The sequence below is a fragment of the Sander lucioperca genome, chromosome 17 (genome assembly GCF_008315115.2).
Source record: "Sander lucioperca isolate FBNREF2018 chromosome 17, SLUC_FBN_1.2, whole genome shotgun sequence".
Taxonomy (NCBI): Eukaryota; Metazoa; Chordata; class Actinopteri; order Perciformes; family Percidae; genus Sander; species Sander lucioperca.
This window is the reverse complement of record NC_050189.1, coordinates 25,880,694-25,904,143: the sequence shown is the minus strand read 5'-3', so window position 1 is coordinate 25,904,143 and position 23,450 is coordinate 25,880,694. Positions and strand designations below refer to the sequence as shown.

General features: G+C 40.0%; 2 protein-coding genes and 5 non-coding genes across 7 annotated transcripts in view; 1 reads left to right on the top strand and 6 right to left on the bottom strand.

Moving 5' to 3' along the window:
- The window catches only part of snx15 (sorting nexin 15), an 8,446-nt gene extending 238 nt beyond the window's left edge, over window positions 1-8,208 (bottom strand). The window contains exons 1-7 of the mRNA XM_031285123.2: window positions 7,978-8,208; window positions 7,227-7,383; window positions 5,898-6,013; window positions 5,345-5,639; window positions 5,097-5,270; window positions 2,758-2,955; window positions 1-512 (exon numbers count right to left, since the gene is read on the bottom strand). The exon at window positions 1-512 is cut by the window's left edge and continues 238 nt beyond it. Of these exons, the coding sequence (XP_031140983.1) occupies window positions 367-512; window positions 2,758-2,955; window positions 5,097-5,270; window positions 5,345-5,639; window positions 5,898-6,013; window positions 7,227-7,383; window positions 7,978-8,076 (1,185 nt within the window). The 5' untranslated portion in view covers window positions 8,077-8,208 and the 3' untranslated portion in view covers window positions 1-366. The remainder of the gene's footprint in view (window positions 513-2,757; window positions 2,956-5,096; window positions 5,271-5,344; window positions 5,640-5,897; window positions 6,014-7,226; window positions 7,384-7,977) is intronic.
- On the bottom strand, window positions 773-854 carry trnal-aag. Its single transcript has one exon. It is a non-coding gene; the product is annotated as a tRNA-Leu (tRNA).
- Window positions 1,563-1,644, bottom strand: trnal-aag. The gene has a single exon. It is a non-coding gene; the product is annotated as a tRNA-Leu (tRNA).
- Window positions 2,219-2,300, bottom strand: trnal-aag. The gene has a single exon. It is a non-coding gene; the product is annotated as a tRNA-Leu (tRNA).
- trnal-aag lies at window positions 4,692-4,773 on the bottom strand. The gene has a single exon. It is a non-coding gene; the product is annotated as a tRNA-Leu (tRNA).
- A 2,816-nt stretch (window positions 8,209-11,024) lies between the features above and the next one.
- Window positions 11,025-11,096, bottom strand: trnam-cau. The gene has a single exon. It is a non-coding gene; the product is annotated as a tRNA-Met (tRNA).
- Window positions 11,097-15,505: 4,409 nt separating this feature from the next.
- slc3a2a (solute carrier family 3 member 2a) lies at window positions 15,506-22,648 on the top strand. Its single transcript, XM_031285057.2, has 11 exons — window positions 15,506-15,659; window positions 16,802-17,024; window positions 17,153-17,337; window positions 18,298-18,471; window positions 18,628-18,722; window positions 18,851-18,978; window positions 19,569-19,678; window positions 19,993-20,192; window positions 20,305-20,379; window positions 20,503-20,722; window positions 21,791-22,648. The coding sequence occupies exons 2-11, from the start codon at window positions 16,828-16,830 to the stop codon at window positions 21,931-21,933; spliced, it is 1,527 nt and encodes a 508-aa protein (XP_031140917.1). The 5' UTR covers window positions 15,506-15,659; window positions 16,802-16,827; the 3' UTR covers window positions 21,934-22,648.
- Window positions 22,649-23,450: the final 802 nt, after the last annotated feature.

Here is a 23,450-nt window from a genome sequence, read left to right as displayed (position 1 = left end):
AAGTAGCAGTCTGCAGTGTAGTGTGTACCTCAGGAGTGTGTCTATGTATGTGTGTGTGCTGGTAGTTGTTTTGCACTTGAATGTATTTCTGAATGGTTTAAATTAGTTTTTGTTAACATACATACTGTATATAACTGTGAATTTGTGTATGCCTATGAGTACGTGAGTGTGTGTGTGTGTGTGTGTGTGTGTGTGTGTGTGTGTGTGTGTGTGTGTGTGTGTGTGTGTGCGTGTGTGCGTGTGTGTGTGTATGTGTGTGTGTGTGTGTGTGTGTGTGTGTGTGCATATGTATGTCACAACCCTGAGCTTCTTTGTCTTTGATCTGTCTATGTGTGTGTGAACAGTGTATATAAAAAAAGTGTGCATCTAAGGGTCCTGTGTATGTGTGTGTGTGTGTGTCAGTGTGTGAGTGTGTGTGGGCGAGGAGTGCCTGTCAACCAACATCTCAGTGTGCTTCAGATACTGGGCTGTCCTTCTCATCACAGACTCCCTGCGTATTGGATCTGGGTCTCCTGGACAGACAGACAGACAGACACGTAGACAGGAAGACAAATATGATTATTTTCATTATTACTGTCCAATAATGGCATTAGTGTCCCTGGTCCTGCTGCTGTGAAAGTGTAAAGAGGACATAGAGAAAAGAGAGGGGAAGGTAGCGAAAGAAGAAAAAGGTATGTCAAAGCTTCCTTAAAAAAGATTTTGTTTAACTTTATTTATCAATTTAAACAGCAGTGCTAAAAAAAAAAGAAGCAGCTGAGCTCAAAATGTATTTTGGCAGCGGTGGGATTTGAACCCACGCCCCCGGAGAGACTGGAGCCTTAATCCAGCGCCTTAGACCGCTCGGCCACGCTACCTCATAACAGCTGTCATTTCACTGTTGGACGAGTCATAGGGAAGGACAGGTCAATGTTTCATTGGCCAAGGATTTCAGGGACTGAGAGGGCACAAAGTAACCCTAGATAACCCATTAGAGGGCTGTCATAGGGAAGGACAGGTCAATGTTTCATTGGCCAAGGATTTCAGGGACTGAGAGGGCACAAAGTAACCCTAGATAACCCATTAGAGGGCTGTCACATGTTAGCACGGTAGCAGATAACACACATACTTGTGTTAGTTTGTCAAGCTAATTTAGATCTGTGTATGACTGGCTTTGTTGTAGACAGCACACCAGAAGGTCCAGAGTTATTTTTTGTTTGATTAATGCATGCATTAAATGCTTCTTTTTCTGACAAACTGAGAAATCTCCATAAGCTGGTTCAGCATGTATAAAAGAATATAGTGGTGTCCCTTAAAATATATTTCTCAAAGAAGTCATTTATAAAAAGAAGTGAATTACTTAAAAGAGTGAAATTAGTCAAAAGAGAGGTGAAATATCTTCAAGAATCTAAAGAAAAAGCAAATAGCCTTTGACTTATGGATATCCCATGACCTGCAGGACATGTGATCCTTTCACATACCCAGAATGAATCCAATTTCTACATATTCTACAACACTGAGCTGAATGTCAGATTGTTTCACACATTTCCTTACTTCTCTGTCTTACATAGATAGGAAAAGCTCATTGGCAGCGGTGGGATTCGAACCCACGCCCCCGAAGAGACTGGAGCCTTAATCCAGCGCCTTAGACCGCTCGGCCACGCTACCCTGTACGTTAAGGAAATCGCTATCAGATCCTGCTCGAGGGAGGCTGGGTAAGCTAAACTTTGCCAAAGCTAGATGTAAATGGGAGAGCAGCAAATGCAAAACAAGCAAGTTTTTATGCCTGCAATAATATTTATACCACAGAGCTATTTCATCCATTTGTTAAACATAACTCAATTATTAACCAAGCTCAAGAAAAGGATATCAGTTCGGAGAAAATTATGTGTTTTCATGTTTGGTCCACAGCCTGGGGTCATAATGTTCAAGTGTCAGCTCAACATAACTTCTCAAAGCCACTCAGCCTATAAGAAATCAGGAGTAAAAATAATAGAATCGGTACAAGATACAAACTTTTCGAAAAACTCACAAAAGAGCGGAAAACCAGGCTGTAATTAGATTAAGACAGAATTGAGAAGGGTGAGAGCATTGATATTGTTTCATGTGCATCCATGAACAGTTACTTTCACCTTGTTTATAGCAGGCATCAAAGACAGCCAAGTCATAACGAGAATTAATCCAATTTCTACACTTTAAGATTGCACACCACAGAAAGAACACTGAGCTGAAAATGATCACTTGGCAGCGGTGGGATTCGAACCCACGCCCCCGAAGAGACTGGAGCCTTAATCCAGCGCCTTAGACCGCTCGGCCACGCTACCACATAAATTAACATGTAACCTCTGCTGGTAAACAAGACATTATAGTTAAATGCACAATGTAATTTGTGCTGATGCACATGGAGCATCGTCATGCAGTTTTTGCAAACGAGTCCATGGTCTGTCACTATAGCAACAAAGCTGGCTCATGGCGTTATGCAGGAATGGGCATGACAGAGTTCATTCAGGTAAAAATGCAATATTGAAATGGGTGAATTGGACTCACATGCAAGATTGTAAATAACCACAAAAAAGTGACAACACAGAAAGTGCTGCAGTGTTGTTTCATTTTGTAGATGTGCACCACTGCACTTTTTATTCATCACTAACTTTTCCCTTTTTCATTAGCATGTGGGTCTTTGATTAATATTTTGGAAACATTATTGGACTATTGCTGAACTGAATGCTTTACCCTTTCCCAGCAATCCAACTTCCTCAATCCCTTCATACGTCTTCTCACCCTGTACTCCAGTGATCAGTATATCCACCGCTGTCCTGTATCCACGAATGGCAGAACTAAATTCTCCCTCCTTCTCCCTCTTCATTGCATCTGTTAGCTCAGTGGCAGCTTGGTTTAAGTAACCCACATCCCCTCCTTTCAGACTGGCTGGTGGCAGTGAGAACAATTCAGAGTGGTCACTGGAAGAATTGGATTTATCTGGAATAGAGAGGAAAAAAGAGCACATGACTTATTTACTAGCAGAGAAATAATTACAACAAGCCAATTGTAAGATTATGTTCGATTTCATATTTGTAACACTCCAAAATATATGGAGTGACTCTACAAAGTCACTGGATGTTTGTTTTTTTTTCAAGCAAAAATGGGAAACATTGTCTGGTTCCAGCTCACATTTAAGGATTTGCTAATGTTCTTTGTCTAATACAATGTTTAACAGAAATATTTTAATTTGGGGGTTGTTGGTCGGCAAGCGCTGTGAAGAAGTCACCTAGGCTCTGGGAAATTATAATCTACACCTTTTACAATGTTTGATGTATTATAGCTAGGCAGCTTTGGCAAGGCAAGGCAGCTTTATTTGTATAGCACATTTCAGCAACAGGGCAATTCAAAGTGCTTTACATGAAAACAGATTAAAAAAATTTAAAACAGATAAAATACAAGAATAAAAGTTACAGTGCAGTATAAGAAATGAAACACTGAAGAGCAATTAAAACAGTTAAATATATAAAAGCAGATAAAATAGGAATTCGGTGAACTATTTTAGTACAATATGAGATCGTATTCTGAAAAATAGCTAGATAAATAATGAATTAGTCAAGAAAGTAATCAGCAGATAATGAAAATAATTGCTAGTTGCAGCCATACTTAGACGTGACTATACACCAAAAAGTCAACTTAAGGCAAATCCACAATCAACTGCTCTTTCTAAATGTCCAGCAGGAAGAATTCCCTTGACAGCAGTGGGATTCCATCCACTCCCCGTAAAGAGTCTGGAGCCTTAATTCAGCACTAAGGGCCCTGACACACCAACCAGACGGCCGACCGTCGGCAGAAAAGCCAGTCGGTCTGATCAGTCGGGTCCCGAGGTCCAAAAAATGCCTCAGAACACACTGAGGCGACGCCGACTTGAGCTTACGCTCTGCGCGTGCGCGAAACGTAATACGTCTCCATAGCAGCAGGCGGCGCTGCTCTGTATTGTTTCCATTAACAGTCTGATTATTTCCCAGAAAATGAAAACCGGCAGCTGAACGACGCATCACGTGGTTCTTTTTTCTCCGGAATTTCACAGCCAGACTGTCATGGCGGCTTGTTCAGAATACGATCTCATATTGTACTAAAATAGTTCACCGAAACGTGTTTCTGAAAACATTTTAAGCGAGAAATAGGCCGTGCAGTTTCTGAATCTGTCTTCATTTCAGATTGACAAAGGTCAGTTTAAAAGATTTTTGTCAGATTTTGAGCGGCTCATCCGCTCCCCATTTCCGGGTGAGTCCCGACTGCCCTGTCCCCGACTGAACATGTCAGGTCGGCCCAAATGAAGGCCGACGGCTCCTCGGACGGCCGACGGCACGGGACACACCGAACAGACTCGAGTCACGGACCTCGCCAGACGGCCCGACGCCCAATTATCGGGCTGGTGTGTCTTCTCTCTTAGACCTTAGCCAAACTACTGCATTAAAACACATGTATCATCTTCTATAGTTCTTTCAAAATTGGCTAATTTCTTTATTCAAATGTTGCCTTTGTGTACCAAAAGATGATCTTGGAAATGACTTGAGCCCAAAGAACATGCTATGCTGTGTATATAAGAGTTTAACATACTCTTTCAAGAGTTCAAGATCCAGCTCCTCAGAAAGCCTGTTAGCAGTGAAAAATGTCAGATTGCTTCACACATTTCCTTACTTCTCTGTCTTACATAGATAGGAAAAGCTCATTGGCAGCGGTGGGATTCGAACCCACGCCCCCGAAGAGACTGGAGCCTTAATCCAGCGCCTTAGACCGCTCGGCCACGCTACCCCACAAGACAAGGAAATCACTATCAGATCCTGCTCGAGGGAGGGTGGGTCAGCTATACTCTACCATGACTTGATATGAATGGGAGAGCAGTAAATGCCAAACAAGCAAGTTTTTATGCCTGCAATAATATTTATACCACAGAGCTATTTCATTCATTTGTTAAACAAAACTCAATTATTATTATTATTATTATTATTATTATTATTATTATTATATAAATCACAAAAGAGCGGAAAACCAGGCTGTAATTAGATTAAGACAGATTTGAGAAGGCTGAGAGCATTGGTATTGTTTCATGTGCATCCATTGACATTTATTTTCACCTTGTTTATAGCAGGGATCAAAGACAGCCAAGTCATTATCAGTCAGAGGAGGTGGACCTTCCTCTTTGGAGGATGGAACTTGCTCTTCTGCCACAGAGTCAAACAGTGAATCAAATTCTTCCTGGGACTCCTCTGATTGGTGGTTTCTGGCTGGGCAAGGGTCAGGAGACGGAACTGGAGGGGGAAAACAAGATTAATAAGGAAAGAAAAGTACACACCAGTGTAAATTTATGTCAGATGTTTTATACCTCTGTCATCCAGCTCTGTATCGCTAAGCTCCTCTTGTTCTTGTTCTTCTCTCGGAGAGCCTCCCATCTCGCTGTAAGCCTCAGCCGCCACCTCCGGTTCTCCCTCTTCTAAGCCCAGGTTGATGCCCAGGTTGATGCCCAGGTCTTGAGGTAAGGTGGGAGCCTCCCTTCCCTCCTCCTCCTCTGCGGGTTCACAGTCTGACGCCCTGCGCTTGGGAAGTGGGATGAGAGGTGGGGGCAGGGGCCCAGCAGAGGACAGAGGGGTGGCATCCAGAGGCCTTGTCACCTCACCACCCTGAGAAAGGAGAGGGAGAAAGAGAGGAAATCAGGGTAAATGTAGGGAGAGAGAGAGAGGTAGGATGGAAGGAGGTGGTGTGGGGTAGAAGGACAGCAAAGAGAGAGAAATAAGCAGGATAAGTAGGACATGTGGAACAGAAAGGTGAGAGTCCATTACAACACGACTCCTGGTCTGGCACATGTTTTCCTGTGTGCAGATGTGCGTGGCTATTTCATATCTGTTTACTTTCTATATGTGTGTAAGTGTGGGTCTTACTCTGAAAAAGTCCTTTAGCTGTGGGCTATTGTAGAGTGCAGGTATGCTGGTAGTAAACAGAAGCATGACCTCTGCAGCATTCCTCCTCTCTTCAATCACAGCCTCATCAAACCTTCCTGAAACAGAGACAGACAATATAATAATGGCAATGTGGATTAGGATGCTAGGACATTACGTTGCATGGAAAAAATAACAGAAACAAACAGCAGAAATATAAGCCGGACTGATCAACCTTACAATGTTTGTTTTTGGGGAGACTTTTAGATGTGTTTATTCAAATGGACATTTTTCTGGCTGTAGTTTGCAGTGTTGCTAAGTAATTATCCCATCAAGTCAGCATTTGTGAGGGTTAAGAACCACTCTTACTCTTTGCCAAAGCATTCAACCAATGCAGCACGGTAGCTTGAAACTCACTATAAACGGTAACTGTATACTGGTATTTGACTCAACTGTGTAGCTGCCTTTGCAGTTGTAAATCGGTAACCACTGAAAAATAATGTAATAGGCTGAGGGGAAGTGTCACAAGAGTCATGACTATATGCCAATAACAGGCAAACTGGAACAAGTATCCTCGCCAGAGATGACTGAAAGACACTCAACAGGCTAAATGTATAGAAAAGCTACAAACCACTGCCTAGTTGAATTGAATTACCATCTCTGACAGTGTAAACACCTCTGCAGTGTAGCCTATTAGGAGTTACCGTATTTATGTTATTTATCTAGCCCTTGCAGAACACCAAACAACTCAGTTAGTCAGTGATCTTACCACTTGGTAAGCAGGATTCAGCAATAAGGGATGCACGATGACCCGGGACAAGTTAAACGCCACTTCGGACAAGTAAATATAACAACCCTGTTGCCCATTCGGGCATCATCGTATCATAATCATTTGATTTGGATGTGCCGTTGGCCAACCAAGAATTGCGTTGGCGCTTGATGCTTTTGACATTTTTTTTTTACACTTGTGATGCTTTCAAAGTTTGACTTTTCTTTTCAACATTTTTGTTTGCATTTTTGATGTGTGGGTGTGTGTGGGGGGGGGGGTTATGCTTTTTTTGATGTATTTTGTGAAGTTGTAATAAGTAAAGAGTATGTAAAGTTTGACATTGTTTTTTGATATTTTTTGACGTTTTTTTCCCTGACGCTATTTTTGACAGGTTTTGTTTTCAAACTTTTTTTTTTAATACGGGCAAATGAAAATTGACTTCTTTTTTTTTTTAATGGCCCGGCCGGACAAGGAAAAAAAAAAACCTTATCGTTAAAACCTGGTAAGCATGCTGGAATTGAGTGTATCTATCTACAGTGTATCACAATCTTTGCCCATTATACCAAAGACTTGTGCGCGGGGAAAAGATGGAAAGTCCTCCTGTCTTCTGAACAGGTTCCTGTGAGTGTAGGCCAACTCTCCATGGAGCTTCTTCAGCTCTGAGAACCTCCTCCACACGACCACCTCTTTCACATCTTCCGGATGACGCTTGGACACAAACTACAAACCACAGAGGAGAGAGGACGGATTGTTACATGAACAACATGTTTACCATTAAGTGGCAGACCAGTTTTTATGGCACCTTTGGACATATCAAAGGACAGTGTTGAAACCGGGCAACATTTTCAACAAGTCGTGGATCAGTACAGTTGTTATGTGTAAGTATGTTTGTGTATAAACATAAGGGAGGGTGATGAAGGCTTGAATCTATGAAGATATGATCCAATCAGATTGTGTATGCATGCCTGCGTAGACCACGGAGTAGTGCGGTCATGGGGGTTCTCGTGAACTGAATCACAAGTTCGCGTTGTTCCACTTGAGTGAAAGAGCCTTTGTTTTTTAATGACTATGTGGCTTCATTGTGTTAGAAACGAATAACAATACAAAGTCAGTTACTTCTGATTGATGTAACGTTAACTGACCAAAGCCTATAATGGTACAATAACGTGTGTGTTACGTACTTAAGTGACATAACATAACATAAAGGCAAACCACAAATAAAATTAGCTCAACAGAAAGTTATTGGGTATAGTAACATTGTAGGTTTACGTTGCTGGTATTGTAGCAAAAGAGAGATAAAGAGTGTAAACCTACCCTTGCTGACACTTTGTATTCGGTGTGTCCCTTCTCGTGTGTGCGTGGGTCTGTAACGGTAAAAAAACGGTAGTATTCATCTTTGGGTTTTCGTGACATGTCAGTTACCGGCAACAACAGAAAAAACAGCGTGTTTCAGCGACACAAAACAGGGCTGTCAAAGCTGTAGTAGCTCTGTTGTGATTCGGCTGTTCCCTCCTCTCCGCTCACTTCCTGGTTGGTGACGTCAGCAAATGCGTGATTACGTTGTGTGGCTAAGCTTCAAGTTCGACGCCAAATGAAAGATGTAGATGTAGATGTAGAGAGAAATGTACTAACATCTGTTATTTTTGGTGTCAATTTGACCCCAACAACTTAAACCTCCAGAAAATGATTGTAATTAAAAAGATCACCCAATTGTATGTGTAGTGTCAAAAGAGTGTTTTATGTCTCTTTGTTGACTACCTTAATATCTCTCTAGATAAAACATAACCCCCTTTTCAGCAGTTCCACACGCAGGGCGTCCAATGTGAAACAAAATATCACATGTAATTGTATGACCATTCAGTCCATCTGCCATAGTACCACCCTCATGCCCTGATTCTCTTCAGGTGCTTTCCCAGTTTACACCTGCATACTTCAAGTATAGCTGGACGGTGCATGAAGCCCATATTTTGTATTTGTAAAGAGTGGGCAATCGCTGGACCTACTTGTCCTATAAATCCTGTAAAGCTGCGAGTTTGTCGCGTAGGACACGGGAGAAAACCATGGAGAAAACATGGAATGTCTTCAGAGACATGGTGGCTGGAAAATATCACCCTTCCAGTTTCAGTATTCAAAAGGCTTTCTGTTGCTTCACCTTCACCAAAGTTCCCCTACATACAGTATCAGGAGTTCTCGCACTACTACAGGTATGGTTGTGGCAAATTAGGGCCCTAAAAACTATAACATTGCATGTGATAGTGACCTCAATGTCAGCCAAAACAATCTACACAAATGTGTGTAAAAATGTCATATTTCTTATGTTTGATACATGTATAACTCTATAGCCTATACCTTATACCATAACCCAGCTACAACAGTCTGGGGTCAAATTGATCCCAAAGAAAACGGATGCATTCAAAATGCGTACAGGACATTACAATTATATAATCATGTTCATTTTATGTTTACTTTTTAGTACCCATTAAATAGGTAAAGTCACTGAATATAAAGCAAAACAAATTATGTCAAGCACTTGTTACGTTAAGTTACATTAGTTAAACATCAGTAGCAGTGGTTAAATACTTGCACATTTATTTTATATTTTCTTTATTGTCTGATGTTGTAATAATATTAAAGAAAAGTATTTTTTTTTTTTTTTTTTTACATAATTAGCCTACTTGTAATAATCTTAATGGCAATGCACTAATTACATTTAAATTTGGCTTTCAGTTTATTTTGTATCTTTTCCCTTCTGGAATATTTCACCAACACTGACATCTTCAAAGTAACATAAGGCGTGTACAATTTTTTCTGTTCTATTGTAAGTTGCAGTACACGCTATGTGCTTTTGCAGTTGAAATGCTGTTGGAATTAGGATGATTTCTTTGCAAACTGTAATTATATTTTGACATAGTATTATTCAGACCATTTTCTATAATGCTCTAATATTGATAAATCAAGACAATAGATCAGGGCTTGACACACTGCATTTCAATTAGAAGTTGGTACATATACTGTTGAGGTGTGAGAACCTTATTTAAATATCTCAAACATAGATTCAAGTGCTTATGAAATAGAATATACCAGTAGTTAGAACGTTTTAGTTAAAATAGTGTTTAGCTAAAAATCAATTGATATAACGATGGTTGATTAAAATGGAAGTTAGATTCATAATATAGGTCAAATGTATCATGATATGTGTGATCTTCATCAGTATTGCCTTTGCACCTTTTATTTTAAATCAGTGTAGAGGCCATTGGAATACTCCAGAGGGCGCTAAAGGTTCATGTAATTTATCCTGTGAATTCTAGTGGAAAAGTGACTTTACAGTAAATAAAAATGACTTGTTTGATGATACCTTCCTGATATAACCAATGTAAATCTGTATTCATATTGTCTGTGTCTCTGTGTCAAAGACGCTAAAATAAAATAAGCACATAAAGGTCTAGGCCTTACCCTTTTTGAGACAATACAACAAAGAGAGCAACATCAGACATCACTGCGCTGAGGAAGTTCCAGCTGTGCATTCATATTGTGCAACAATCTTTTCCCAATCTTTTTAGCTGTAAAACCTCCTCAAGGAGGCCTTGAACAATAGATAGAGTGTGAGATTGTGTGAGATTATATCTATAGACTGTATATATCCCACAGGCTGTAGGCCAAAGGTCAGTGCTGCTTTCTTTCCCGGTAATTGCCTGCTAAATTGAAGGGGAAATGTGCTGCAGACACAAATGAGGTAACGAGATAACCTGCTTGACCACTATAGGTTGGCTTCACTGACAAAAAACTAACACGCTCAGTAAACAGAAGTCAAATTAGGTTGTGTTCAGGCTACAGCTTTAATGTGCTTGTATCAGTGCTGGAAGTACTTCTACTCAAGCAATGTAATATCAAAGGATAAGATTAGACTTTATAGATCTGGGGGGGGAATCACAAAATCAAATTCACAAGCTACCCAGCTGTATGTAGGCTAAAGTTATTAAACTTATCTCCACTTTTACAACCTGCAACATTACAGTGATGTACACATTAATGCATCAATGGTTATACTACAATAATAGAATATACATTATTCTTAAATGGGACATTCAGCATAATACCTACTTTTACTTTATATTATATATTATAGTATATTTTGATGCTAATACTTTTGAATGCAGATCTTTTACTTGTAACAGACAATTTCTACACTGTAGTAAAATACCTGAATACTCCTTCCACCGCTGGTATTTATGACATCCTTCTATATTTTCACACACAGAGGTATATACAGATGGCTTTGTGAGCATATGTGACTTATGGAGTATAGGTACAGCACATACAGTCAGGTTAGACATTTGTACAACAGGACATTATGTGCAAAATAGCAGAGGATGGTTTCGATCCATCGACCTCTGGGTTATGGGCCCAGCACGCTTCCGCTGCGCCACTCTGCTCTGTGGAGGAGTGGAGAGAAAGAGCATTACATCTGTGAACTGAGCCGTTTGTCATTCTTCTCACAGAGAGGCCTGCACATTCTTACATAATGGGCTACTGCTGTTTCCTGCTGACAGAAAGAGTTGGTGGTTCAGAGTGTGAAAGGGGGGGGGCAACCCAAGGATGACAGTGACTTTGATTTAACCCTTTTGTATTTCCTATATATACCATATTGTATCAGCAGTACTGGTCATTGTGTCTTCTTTTTTTAATATGCAGTTTGTACCACATATAGTGCCGTACTCAATGTGATTTATTCTTTTATATATTTTTGATGTATTTCTGACGTGAATGTACTCATGTGATGAACTCATTAGTGTCTGCTCTGTCCATATTAGCTCTCCATTTACGCCACTAAAGACTTAGAGAGAGAGGCTTTCCACATTCAACAGTCTCCCCTTTGTCTGCGAGAGAAAACTAGGCCACACATAGGGAACAAAGAAAGAACAGGAGGGAATGTATTTCAGACAAACAGAAAAGGAAAGAGATTAGAGGTTATTAAATAAGTTATTAAAAATGTACAAGCAAGGCATAGCGCGTGTGTGTATGTGTGTGTGTGTGTGTGTGTGTGTTATACCCAGTGGTTTAATGTACACCTACAATGATATCAGTGGAGCAGAACATAAAGCAATAAAATTACACAATATGGCAAAGTCTCTAAGTACACCCAATATGATTGAATGTTTGTATTGCATGACCTTATAAAATGTTTCCCTCACTAAATATCAACGCGATATAGTAGTGATCTATGGATTTCTCTTGATCTATAGAACTGCACATTGCAGTGAGCCTGAGACAATGGGATGAAAGCACAAGACCCCAACCAAACTGGTTAAAACTGGTCCATGTCTGCTCTGCTATTGCTTTTTTGTTTTTTTTCCAAGCTCACGCTGTCTTGCAAAATAAACTCTCTCAGAGGGATCAGACGGGGATTTATAGTGAGGCCCTGTGTGTGTATTCATGTGTGTGTGTGTGTGTGTGTGTGTGTGTGTGTGTGTCCCTCCAGCCCGGCGACTTTGTTACAGAAGAATACAGGAACATACAGGCACCGCTAAAAGTTACACTTAGTGAGTTTAGGATGAAAAAAGTGATTTATAACCCATATTTTTGATTATGTTAAGCCCCAAAACTGTGCTGTATTTGTCTCAGTTACCAATCTAATAGGTCTACTACACTGTCTAAACTGTGTGTTAAGACACTTTTTTGTGTTCTGTGGAATAACCTTGAATATGCTGTAAGAATTTGGCAAAATGTAAGTGACAGAATCAGCTGTGAATCCCACTGTTAATAAAAAGAAAAAAAGAAATTAGTTTACTACTTAAGACATAACACTTGCTGTTGAAATAACTTAACTGATATCTGCAGTAAGCGTGTATGTCTTTCTGAAACCGCAACCCTGAACCACCAGTGTACTGCAATGCACAGTAATCACTGCCTGTTCTCCCTCCTGCCTACAAAACTATCTATCAACTTTGCTCTCCTTTTTCCTCCCTCTTTCTCTCTCTCTTTGTTCTATGTGTGGTACTGTGTGCATGCTTGCTGATGGATTTAGCGATACTGCCCCTGCTTTACTGCCAAATGCGCAACGAAAGCACACAGGCTTGACAACAGAACAGTCTTGGAGTGAATTATTTCATTAGTGTCCTCCATGAACTTATCTCCATTGTTAGTGGTTGACAGAGTTGCCAATTTGTAAAACATATGAATTAATACACGGTCACATAAAGTTTGAAATGCTGCTCGGTTATCCTGTTAGTTCTGGTTGTTAGAGATGTCTCGATCAACTTGACTCAGACAACATGTGGGTAAAAGTCTTGCTAAAGCTCAGTGTTGTTTCCTTTAATAATTGTGACCATGTGCCGTTCCAAATTTTGTTCTAAGTTTTACTACACCCTCAGCTCGTAAACATGTTTTCACATGCCTGCCCCCTCCTCCTCTCTGTCCGTCTCACGTGTCTCCCCTTCCTTACTCTTGTTTCCTGAGCCGGCCACTCCTCTGTCTCTTCCTCTTTCCTGGTTTTTCCCCCAAATCTCCTACTATCCAACATGGATGTCTCTCCAAACAGTGGTGTCTTTAGTCTAGAACAGCAGACAAATTGGAAAAAAGAGGAGGGATGATGAATAAGAAACAAAGACTTTCCCTTTACTTCTTTTCCTCATGTCTGTCCACTACTAATTTCCCTGGATCAACAGGACAGTGTGTTCACATCAGCCAACAGTCAACAGCTCTGTTACAACCTGACTGCCAAACACAAACATGCTCTACAGGCCGAGCTAAAAACAGAAACAGATGGTGTGTGTTTGAATTTGTCTAGAGGAGGGAGATAGTACCATCTCTACAATGCAATACACTTGTTGTGGGCCCATATTTCGTTCAAGGCTATATTTAAATGGTCATCACATAAAGTGTTCTAGGTTTTGATACACTTTCTAAAAGCTGGCTCAATAATTGAGGTTAAATGACAGGGTTATGACAGGTTATGATGTCACAGATCCACAAATAGACACACAGCAGCAGCCCATAAATGCCCACTGAATAAGATTTTATCCCAGGCCCAAATATAGAAAGGTATTTAGAAAGGTGTTATTGAGAATGTGTTTATACTGACCTTTCTGCACTACACACATTCTCTCAGTAGCAATATTTCTGGTAAAACTAATACTCGTTAGAATATCCTTTTTTTTGCAGAAGCTACTATCTGTAACTAACTGTCCACAGACCACAATTTGAGAACCACTTACATAAAATAACAGCAAATGCGTTGTTATTATCCTACGAGTTATATTTTTATAACAAAGAATTAGAATTTTTTTATTACAAACAAAAACGCCTGAGAAATTGCTCTGAATAAGAAGTAAAAAAGTAAATGAAAATGTGCCTCTGTGTATTTTCATTTGATTTAAAGTTTTTGTCAAAAAAAGACAAATTCATTAAAAAAAACAACAACCTTCAGGGCAATAGGATAGAGAGTGAACAAAAACATGCAGGTGCATAAAACAAGCACACACGGGCAAAGGTATACAGTTACACCAGAGCAAAGTGGTGGAGCATGTTCCTGAAGTTATCTCAGGTTGCATACTGTCGCTAACTGACATAAACAACAACAACAACAACAACAACAACAACAACAACAACAACAACAACAACAACAGCAAAAACATCCTCCTTCTCCTACTCTTCATTGTAATAATTACAACAAATTAAAAGATCAGCTGCAGTGCATACTGTACTGTGACCTGTACAAATATGGCCTGAAACATCCCACAGTACTGTATGTACATTTCATTTGTTGGATGCTTTTCTTAGATGTCTGCTGCTACTGAAACTCTACGAAGGTCAGCAACAGCTGAGGAAAGACTCAGAGCACAAACACGGACGGAAACAGCAACGTGACAAAATTAAACAGCAGCAATGTCAACAACAACCTGACACAACGAGCTATATATAAAGAAGGTTTAATTGTACATTATGGTAATAAGGGAGATGGTTCTCTCTGGACCTGGTTTAGCACAAATGGAACCCTATACTGGAAAAAAAAAAAGTAATATAATATAAGTTATTTTTCTAATAATTTGCTTACTACAGCAACACTGTTGCTCAGCTACTTCGAAAAATTCAGAAAGTAATGCAAGTCCAATTCAGCCCAGAAGGGATTTTTACTTTACTTTGATGCATTTGAGAGCACTATAGTGAGAGAATGATCATATCAGACTGAATAGATTACTAGAAGACAAAATGGTGCAAATGAAGTCTGTATGGTAAAACAAAAGGAAGAAAACGGGTATGAGGTGGGGGTTAAATTAGATTAAAGAACAGAATGGCAATCTCCATTTATCAAAAGAGAATGAAGGCCTCACCACAAACCTAGATAGGCTACTATGCAATCAATCAGTATCAGCTGGTCATCAGCATGGCTTATGCAACTGATTATATAATCTTTAGGAAAAGCTTGCAAGGCCAAACAGAACTTGTTAGTTATTGCTAATCATTTTTAACAGAATATTTTCAGCCTATATAACTTACCTTCCATATTAAAACTTATGAGGGCAACTGTCTTTCAAGCCAATGTCATATCCATTAGCCCCTATTTATATTTTTAGTGAGAGGCAACAATTTTACACCAGTCTGAAATAAAAACACAAAACACACAAACGTATCTGCATTTCATTGTCTTTTGTACAAACTGGGGCAAATGCTGAAACTGTGTAAAGACAGACATAATAGACATAAGTGGGTTTATAGAATAGAATAGGTATTAAAATGATTGTTGGTTTGGAGGATGGGGTGTAGTAGCCTAGCTACTGTTTTTCTGTTTCTGGGAAAGAGAGAGAGAGAGAGAGAGAGAGAGAGAGAGAGAGAGAGAGAGAGAGAGAGTATCAGGTCGTCCCTTGGTAGGCGGAGAAACCAGGGCAACTACAAATACAGACCGAGCCTCCCTGTAACAAGATTAGAAGAGGCCACAGGATTAACGACTGGAAAGGGGGAGAAAACAAACCCGGACGGTATACGTTGCTTTTTAACAGGTAATGTGGAATCTATTTAATCGAGTTGAGCCACAGAACAAGCGCAATACTGTGTAACTCCGAATTGAACTGCTTTATAGATTCATCATCACTGGGAAGTAAAGTGCAATTCTGTAAACAGCCTCGTGTATCAGCAGATGACGTATCAATGGGCATGATTTCATCATCTTTATAGAAGACAAATTACACGGGATAAACATTGTTGGGGCCCGTTTATGATTGGGTTAAGTCAATTTCACCTGACTTAGCTAAACAAGTTGGGCAAATATTTCAGTTTAAGTTTTTGTCAAACGAATAATGAAACGTTAAGAAATAGAGCAAACCGGCAAAATCATAGACTTCCGGGAGAGTAAATATATTGCATCATTATCTTATATGTCGGAAAAAAACGAGACATTTCAGAAGTTATACATAAGGATGTATTTTGCAACAATATCCTTTATTTCCTGCTTTTTTTTAATTACAAGCCCATATGGAAGCATACACAACGAAGTGAACACAGTAGTGTATGCTAATATAATACGTCCATGGTGTGCTCTTCTTTACACTTCTTTGATAAATGCAACAATCCAGTTTTATTGTGAAGGTTACATTGTTGTTTCCGTTAATACCGCTGTTTGTAACGTTAGCCGAATGCATCGTGTAACATCACTCAACTGTTGAACACACCGCGTAACAAACTTTTTTTTTTTTTTTTTCAAGCGTTGTCTGCCCATTTGAATTTTTGTATGAGCGACAAATGCTCTAAATACAAAGTGCAATGTAAGTAGCTAGTTAACGTTAATTTGCAGCGGGTTTAGAACGTTTAGAAGCTGTTAACGTTAGCTAACATGCGAGTGTTAGCCATAGACAGTATATAAGAAGGTGTTAGCTAATTAACGTTAACGTTAGCATCACCCCCATATTAATTTCCGCTTTTGGATTCGGCTAGCTAACTCTTTAGTTAAATTTTTGCCTTTACTGTACTGTTTGTAATAGACTTAACATTTTAAGTGACTTTGTTCTCTTTTCATCATTATTGTTTTATGTATTTGGTCACATCGGTGAAACAAGACTGCCCTGAAGAAGAGACAAGCTAATTAACTTAACGTTAACAATCTATTATCTCTTTCTCCCCTTGTGTTTCCAACCCGTACCTCCAGATCTAACAGAAATCAGATTCTTTACCATGAATAAGGACACGGAGATCGACATGAAGGAAGTGGAGCTCAATGTGCTGGACCCTGAGAAGGAGCCCATGACGGGCGATGGCCAGACTGCAGGCGGAGAGAAAAATGGCAGCGTCAAGCTAAAGGTTCCGGAGGACGAGGTGACATTCACCGGTCTGTCCAAAGAGGAGCTGATGAAGGTTGCTGGAACTCCAGGGTAAGAGCCACTGGACAAGAGTCGCTATAACAACCGTTAAAAAAAAAATACAGGTCATGTATTGGTGTGTGGCATACAATCAGTGGTCATAACATCTTATTTTCCTATTTTCCATCTTCTGTGTTTAGATGGGTGCGAACCCGGTGGGTGCTTCTTGTCCTGTTTTGGCTGGGCTGGGTAGGCATGCTGGCTGGAGCCATAATGATCATAGTCCAGGCCCCTCGCTGCAAACCCATCCCTGAGATGAACTGGTGGAACGAAGGATCTCTGTACCAAATCTCTGACCTGGATGCTTTCTCTAAGGGACTGGAAGGTAGAGTACTTTTTTTTTTTTTTTTTTTTTTTTTTAGTGAATATGTATTTTCAGAGTACATTTCAGAATCTTTATGTTACATTTCTTGCTGCTGTTTGAATGTTCTTTTTTTGTGTGCTTACGGTGCCTCCTTACTCCCAAAATAAGGATTTGAGATTATCTTTACAAAGTGGTCTTGGTAACCCACGTATTCACAAGGGATACACCTTGTGACATGGTCTTGGGTTTCCTTATTTCTGCTGGTCAGATACCACACTGCTGACAAAGCTGACAACGAGTGACTCAGAGTCTAAAGGACACAAAAAGCCTACAAGTCATGTCTTTCATATCTCTATTCCTCAGATTTACGGTCAAGGTTAAGCAACCCCGTACATTTTTGGAGTGGTTTGCAAATGTATTTCAGACTTAATTTTAGATCTCAAAAGTGATTAAGTAATTTTCTTTCAGGCTTTTATTTTTTTTTTTCAAAATGCCACTTAACATAGCCGACACAATTATAAGCCTTAATTTTCCTACTTGGATTTCCACTATATATGTTGTTGTTGTTGTTTTTTTTTTTTTTTTAAGAGGCAGACAGGAAGGGCAGGTTGTACTGCTGTTCTTAAAGTGAATTACTAGGGAGCATTGGGGTTTTCAACAGGCCTTGGGCAGAATTCCAACAACCACACGTGACTTGGTGTTGTTTTCACATAAAGGACCTCCTTGTGCTCAGACTTCACATGGCCAGTAGAGGGGGGGGGCATTCACATGCTCCTGCATTCAAAACCAAGCCAGAGCAGCATTTTTGACTTTGCTGTCCCTAAACCATCAAAATGTCTCTCTAGCCTTTTGCCCTCTCTTCCTACTCCTCTGACCTTGCTACCTATTCACACATCAACTCCAAGTTGTCTTTTCCCCATGTGAAATTCACACTGACGCAACATTTCATTCTCCATTCCTGTCCCTCCTGTTTGTCTCCAGGTGTTGAGGCAAAGTTGGACGAAATCAACAAGTTAAAGGTGAAAGGCCTGGTTCTCGGCCCGCTTCACAACGTCCAGGCCGACCAACCGGACACCCTGACTCTTAAAGAGATCAACCCGACCCGGGGAAATGAGAAAGCCTTGGTTGCTGTGATAGAAAAAGCCCACAAGAAGGGTAGGTCATCATAAAACAAATAAGTTAGGGTCTAAAAGCTCACACCAGCATTTGTATGAACCCCCAATGTTGGGCTCATACTCAGTTAATATTAAGAGAGTAGTATCTAACGTTTAATGTTGTTCACTAACTGTTTTTGTTTACTTTTCCTCTTAGGCATTTCTGTGGTGCTTGACCTGACTCCAAACTACCTGGGAGCCGCTCCCTGGTTCAGCACTGGGGATGTTGGTGATGTGTTGGAGAAAGTCAAGGTAGGACACACAAACACTCTTCTGTAATACCTTTTTTATTTACTAAGTTGTTATTTCCTTGCTGAAAAGAATCCATGTCATTGAACTGTTCTTGCTTGTGTTTCTAAAGTGCTCTTGTTCTCTTTCAGGTTGCAGCTGAGTACTGGCTGAATTTGGATGTCGATGGCATCAAGCTATCTGCCCTCACTGTAGCCACCAACTCTGTTGATTGGTCAATGCTGCTGGCTGCCGTCCATGGCAACCACACCAATAAAAAGTAACTACGGCTGCCATTTTCTGACTCTTTGGTTCTGCATAAGTAGACAATCTGTGCAGGAACACAAGAGTGTTTAATTTGAAAGACTTCTGAATGAATTTAGCTATTCCCTGCAGATAGGGAAAGGAATTTGGAGACTACGCTGGTATGATGAACAGTTCATTTAAATATTACCAGGAGCTCAGTTTGGCAACAAAAAAAAAAATCTGATCTTTCTTAGGAAAGTAATTTTCGGAGCATGAGTAAAATGTCAATGTTTCCTGAGGGAAGGTGGAGATGAAAAGCATTCCAGTGCGGCAGGGGACTGTGGGTGGGGTCCATAGATCAACAAGAAAGGCCTCCAGGCCAGTTGCTCTGTACACCCTCTCATGTTGACGCGACATCTTGTGGACAGTTTGAGGAATTACACAGTCAAATAAAAAAAATATATCTATTTCAACATGCAAGGGGTTATTTCAAGTTGCTGAATTAACCAATCAGGATTGTATACTATTCTTAAAACAACTTGCACTGTAACTTAACATTTTCAACTTTCAACTAAGTGAAGCCAGTGTCAGCAGTGTCCTCTTACCACGTTCTCTCTGTCTCAGGTTGCTGATGGGTGTGGTTGAAGACATTTCGGCTGCAGAGGTATCTCAGCTCGCCAATACCACAGGTGTAGATCTGGTACTGTCTAACCTGCTCAGCAGCAGTAGTCGAGGTAAGGCTGGAGTGTCCCGTTTGTCTCACCATACTTGCATGTGTATCAAGTATTTCTCTTTTTCAGTTTTGGGCTGGTTTCTATAATTATTCTGAACACAATATCATAATATTTTGGACAGAATGCATCCATTAATTTTCATCTTTACTTCATCTCTCCTTATTCTGTGTATTTAATTTCCACCTTCTCAGTGTTTTTAAATCAGAAGCTAACAATTGCACTGAGCGAAGTGTCCATTTATTGTGTGAAAACCAAGTAGTTTGTGCAAAAAAAATGGTGCACTGCATGAGATTATTTAATCTAATTGTGTACAGGTGTGGAGCGCATCCAGGCCATGGACACCCTTCACTCTCAGCAGAGAAGTGTGGCCTGGGGTCTCGGTGCCGCCCAAAAGAGCCAGCTGTCGAAGCTAGCAACGACTCCGGGCCTGATCCGCCTTTACCAGCTCCTGCTGTTCACCATGCCTGGAACCCCAGTCTTTACCTACGGAGATGAGATCGGCCTTCAGGCAGTCGTAAGCTAATAAAACGGAGAAGCTGTTCAAATGTTTCAATGAGCTTACAGCAGTTTGAGTGTAACCTTTTTTTTTTTTTTTTTCCGTTTTTCCATTTTTATTTCCTTATCAGGGTTCAGAATCTCCTAAGATGGTTTGGGACATAGAGAAGGAACCTGCTGAAGGAGCTGCTAATGAGACGGCCGAGGTAAGAGTGTTTTCACAGTGAGCGTCGGTGTTAAAAGAGAAAAAAAGAAGGGAGTCTTTGAGCAAAGTAGTGAGGACTTGGTCAAAAATATTTACCATTTTCTTCAATTCTCACGTTTTCCAGGCTGAGCGGAAGGAGCGCGTTGCTGTAAAGAAGTGGTTCAAATCCCTCAGCGACATGCGAGTGAAAGAGCGCTCGCTCCTCTACGGCGACTACTACCCTCTCTTCTCCTCCACCTCCTCGCTCTCTTTCCTCCGTCTGTGGGACCAGAGCGATAGATACATAACGGCCGTCAACTGGGGAGCAGCACCTGAGACGCTCGCACTCAAACTGGCACATACAGGCAAGTTTTCAACAGAAAGATCTAGTTAAGGCAGTGTTTCTCAAATGGGGCTACGCATACCCCTAGGGGTCCTTTGGAGTACATGAGATTTCTTTCAAATGTTAATTTCAAAAGTCTTGCGTGATTCCTAAAATAACTACACACTGTATAGTAATGAATTCATTTAGTGATTCCTAATATTTGAAATGTAGCTTTTAGGTGTTTTCAGTTATATTGTGCCTCTTTATATAGCTAGGTTATTTAAAAAAAAAAAAGAGGGTACATTATTGAACAAAAAGTTTGAGAACACTGAGTTAAGGTGTAATGTGTCCTACCCCAATAACGTTTATTAAAGCGTAACTCTCGCCAAAATGCAACCTAGGGTCTTTTTGTGAATGTACCCGAGTCAAACTTTCGTTTAAAAGCACATGTAGGACGGAAGCGCCACTTTTAAGATTTACCGTATTTTCGTTTTTCGGTCAAATGGCCTTTTGAATGGGAGTAATAGGGGCACTTTTATGCTAGCCTCAAAATAGCTATTTTTAAAACACTAAGAAGACTCGACACAACATGAAACTTTGCTCCAAGTATCACCAGGGGCTCTACACCTTAACGAAAGCATTGACCTCATTGTTTGTGTACTCAGAGTTTACTAAAAAAAGGTTTTGAACAACTCACCGTAGGTCTTGTTGTTTCCGTCCGCTACCACCTCGGCAGTCAAAACAAGTCGATATCACAACAAGTAGCCACAGATTTAGTATATCCCTTGTGCACCGGTGTAGTTAAGGTGTAGAGCCCCTGGGGATACTTCGAGCAAAGTCTCATGTTGTGTCGAGACTTCTTAGTCTTTTAAAAATAGCTACTTTGAGGCTAGCATAAAAGTGCCCCTATTACTCCCATTCAAAAGGCCATTTGACCGAAAAATGAAAATACGGTACATTTTAAAAGTGGCGCTTCCGTCCTAAATATGCTTTTAAACGAAAGTTTGACTCGGGTACATTCACAGAAAGACCCTAGGTTGCATTTTGGCGAGAGTTACGCTTTAACAGTAATTGGTTGTTTTTAACACCACGATCCTTGTTCCTGCAGAAGGAGTCGAGTTGCCAGAGAAAGCCACGGTGAGGCTGTCGACTGACACAGAGCTGCTGGAGGTTGACACCACCGTCGGCCTGGACCAAATCAACCTAGGACCCGGACAAGGCGTCCTGCTGCAGTTCCCCTACACAGGCTAAAGATGGAGCCAAACTATAGGAACCTACAGATTAGAAATGTTTTTTAAAAAGAAATTAAAGTCAGTCCTAATCCTTTAGGAATAAAATAGCACATTCAAAACATACAGGAATTTTCTTTTTATTTTTTATTTTTAATAAATAGGACTTTCTATCAGATTATTTAGTCGGAACATAAATTAATTGGGTCAAAGGAAATCTGCCATACAAATACAGAATGTTGGCCAGTACAAACTTGGTTCAATTCAGTTTTTTTTGTTTTTTTTTTGTTTAACGTTTATAACACGTTTTTTTTTTTAGTTAGACTTTTTGTCATTGTTTTGTGGTAGGAAAAGATGCACCCACCTCAGACATGCACTCAGCAATTGAGCATTTTGTTCTTTTGTGAACTTTTATTGTTGACCATTGTCCAACTATGTAAAAGACATTCCATTTTTGTTCTTTGGGCATTTCTTTAGCAGTCCTTTTGTTGTTTTTTTTTGTTTCTTTTAGAAATCTTTTAGAAATTGTTTTAGTGACAGTTTTACTTTCTTTCATGAGCCTGTTTGTGCTCACTGAAAGGTATTCCTCACACAGAAAAAAACAAGTTAAGTTTGAACATGTATGGTGACTCGATTTGAAGTCTTTTCAGAGTGCTAGTAAACAAAATGGTTGGGAATGGCATGACATCTGTCAAATGAACAGAATTGAAAATGAATAAACAACATTCTGTACCGACTCCTGTGTGCTCATGTATTTTGTAATGTTTTGACAACATTCTTATAATCTTATCTGTGCTTAAGCGTGTTCTTTATGCCAAAGATAATATCAGATGAGACGTTCACTATTTTCAGGACGTACAGGTGTGGAAGTGTGTCACAGATGTTAACAGAGGAAGCAGCACGTCTCTATATTTGATAAACATCCTCAGATGGCTTTTATTGGCTCATTATACTTGACTCTAAAATGTACGCTGTGCACATACCTCCGCGTGGCAATAAATGGGTCATACACTGACTGTCTTAAAGTAACTACCGTTATAACCCCCCCCCCCCCCCAACATTATGTCACATATGCTAAGCAACACTTTAAACCAAGATAACTTGCAATATACCGTTATCATTGCAGCGTGTCTCATAGTGGTCTCCGAGACCATTCTCCTAAATTTAGTCATTTTTAAACAATCTTCCTGTAAGATGAATCAGCATTTACAAAATCAAGTAGATGAGTGAGAAGTTTGAAAGATACAAATACTTTCTCTCAAACGGTGTGTCCTGTATTTCCCACACTTGCTTTTTATGTATGAATAATTCATTTTGTTAATAAAAGGACCGAATGCACTGGGACACGTTTTGAGAGAAATTTCATTTGTGTGATTGAAAACTTGCCATTTTTTTCTCTCAACATTATTGCTTGAATTATCACTCTGGGATGCTTTAGATGTTGGGTTCATATACAGTAGACTGAAACATTACCTACGGGAAGAATAACTTTACATACTGTCTTAGTTGTTTTTCATCCACACAATTGAAATTTTCTGT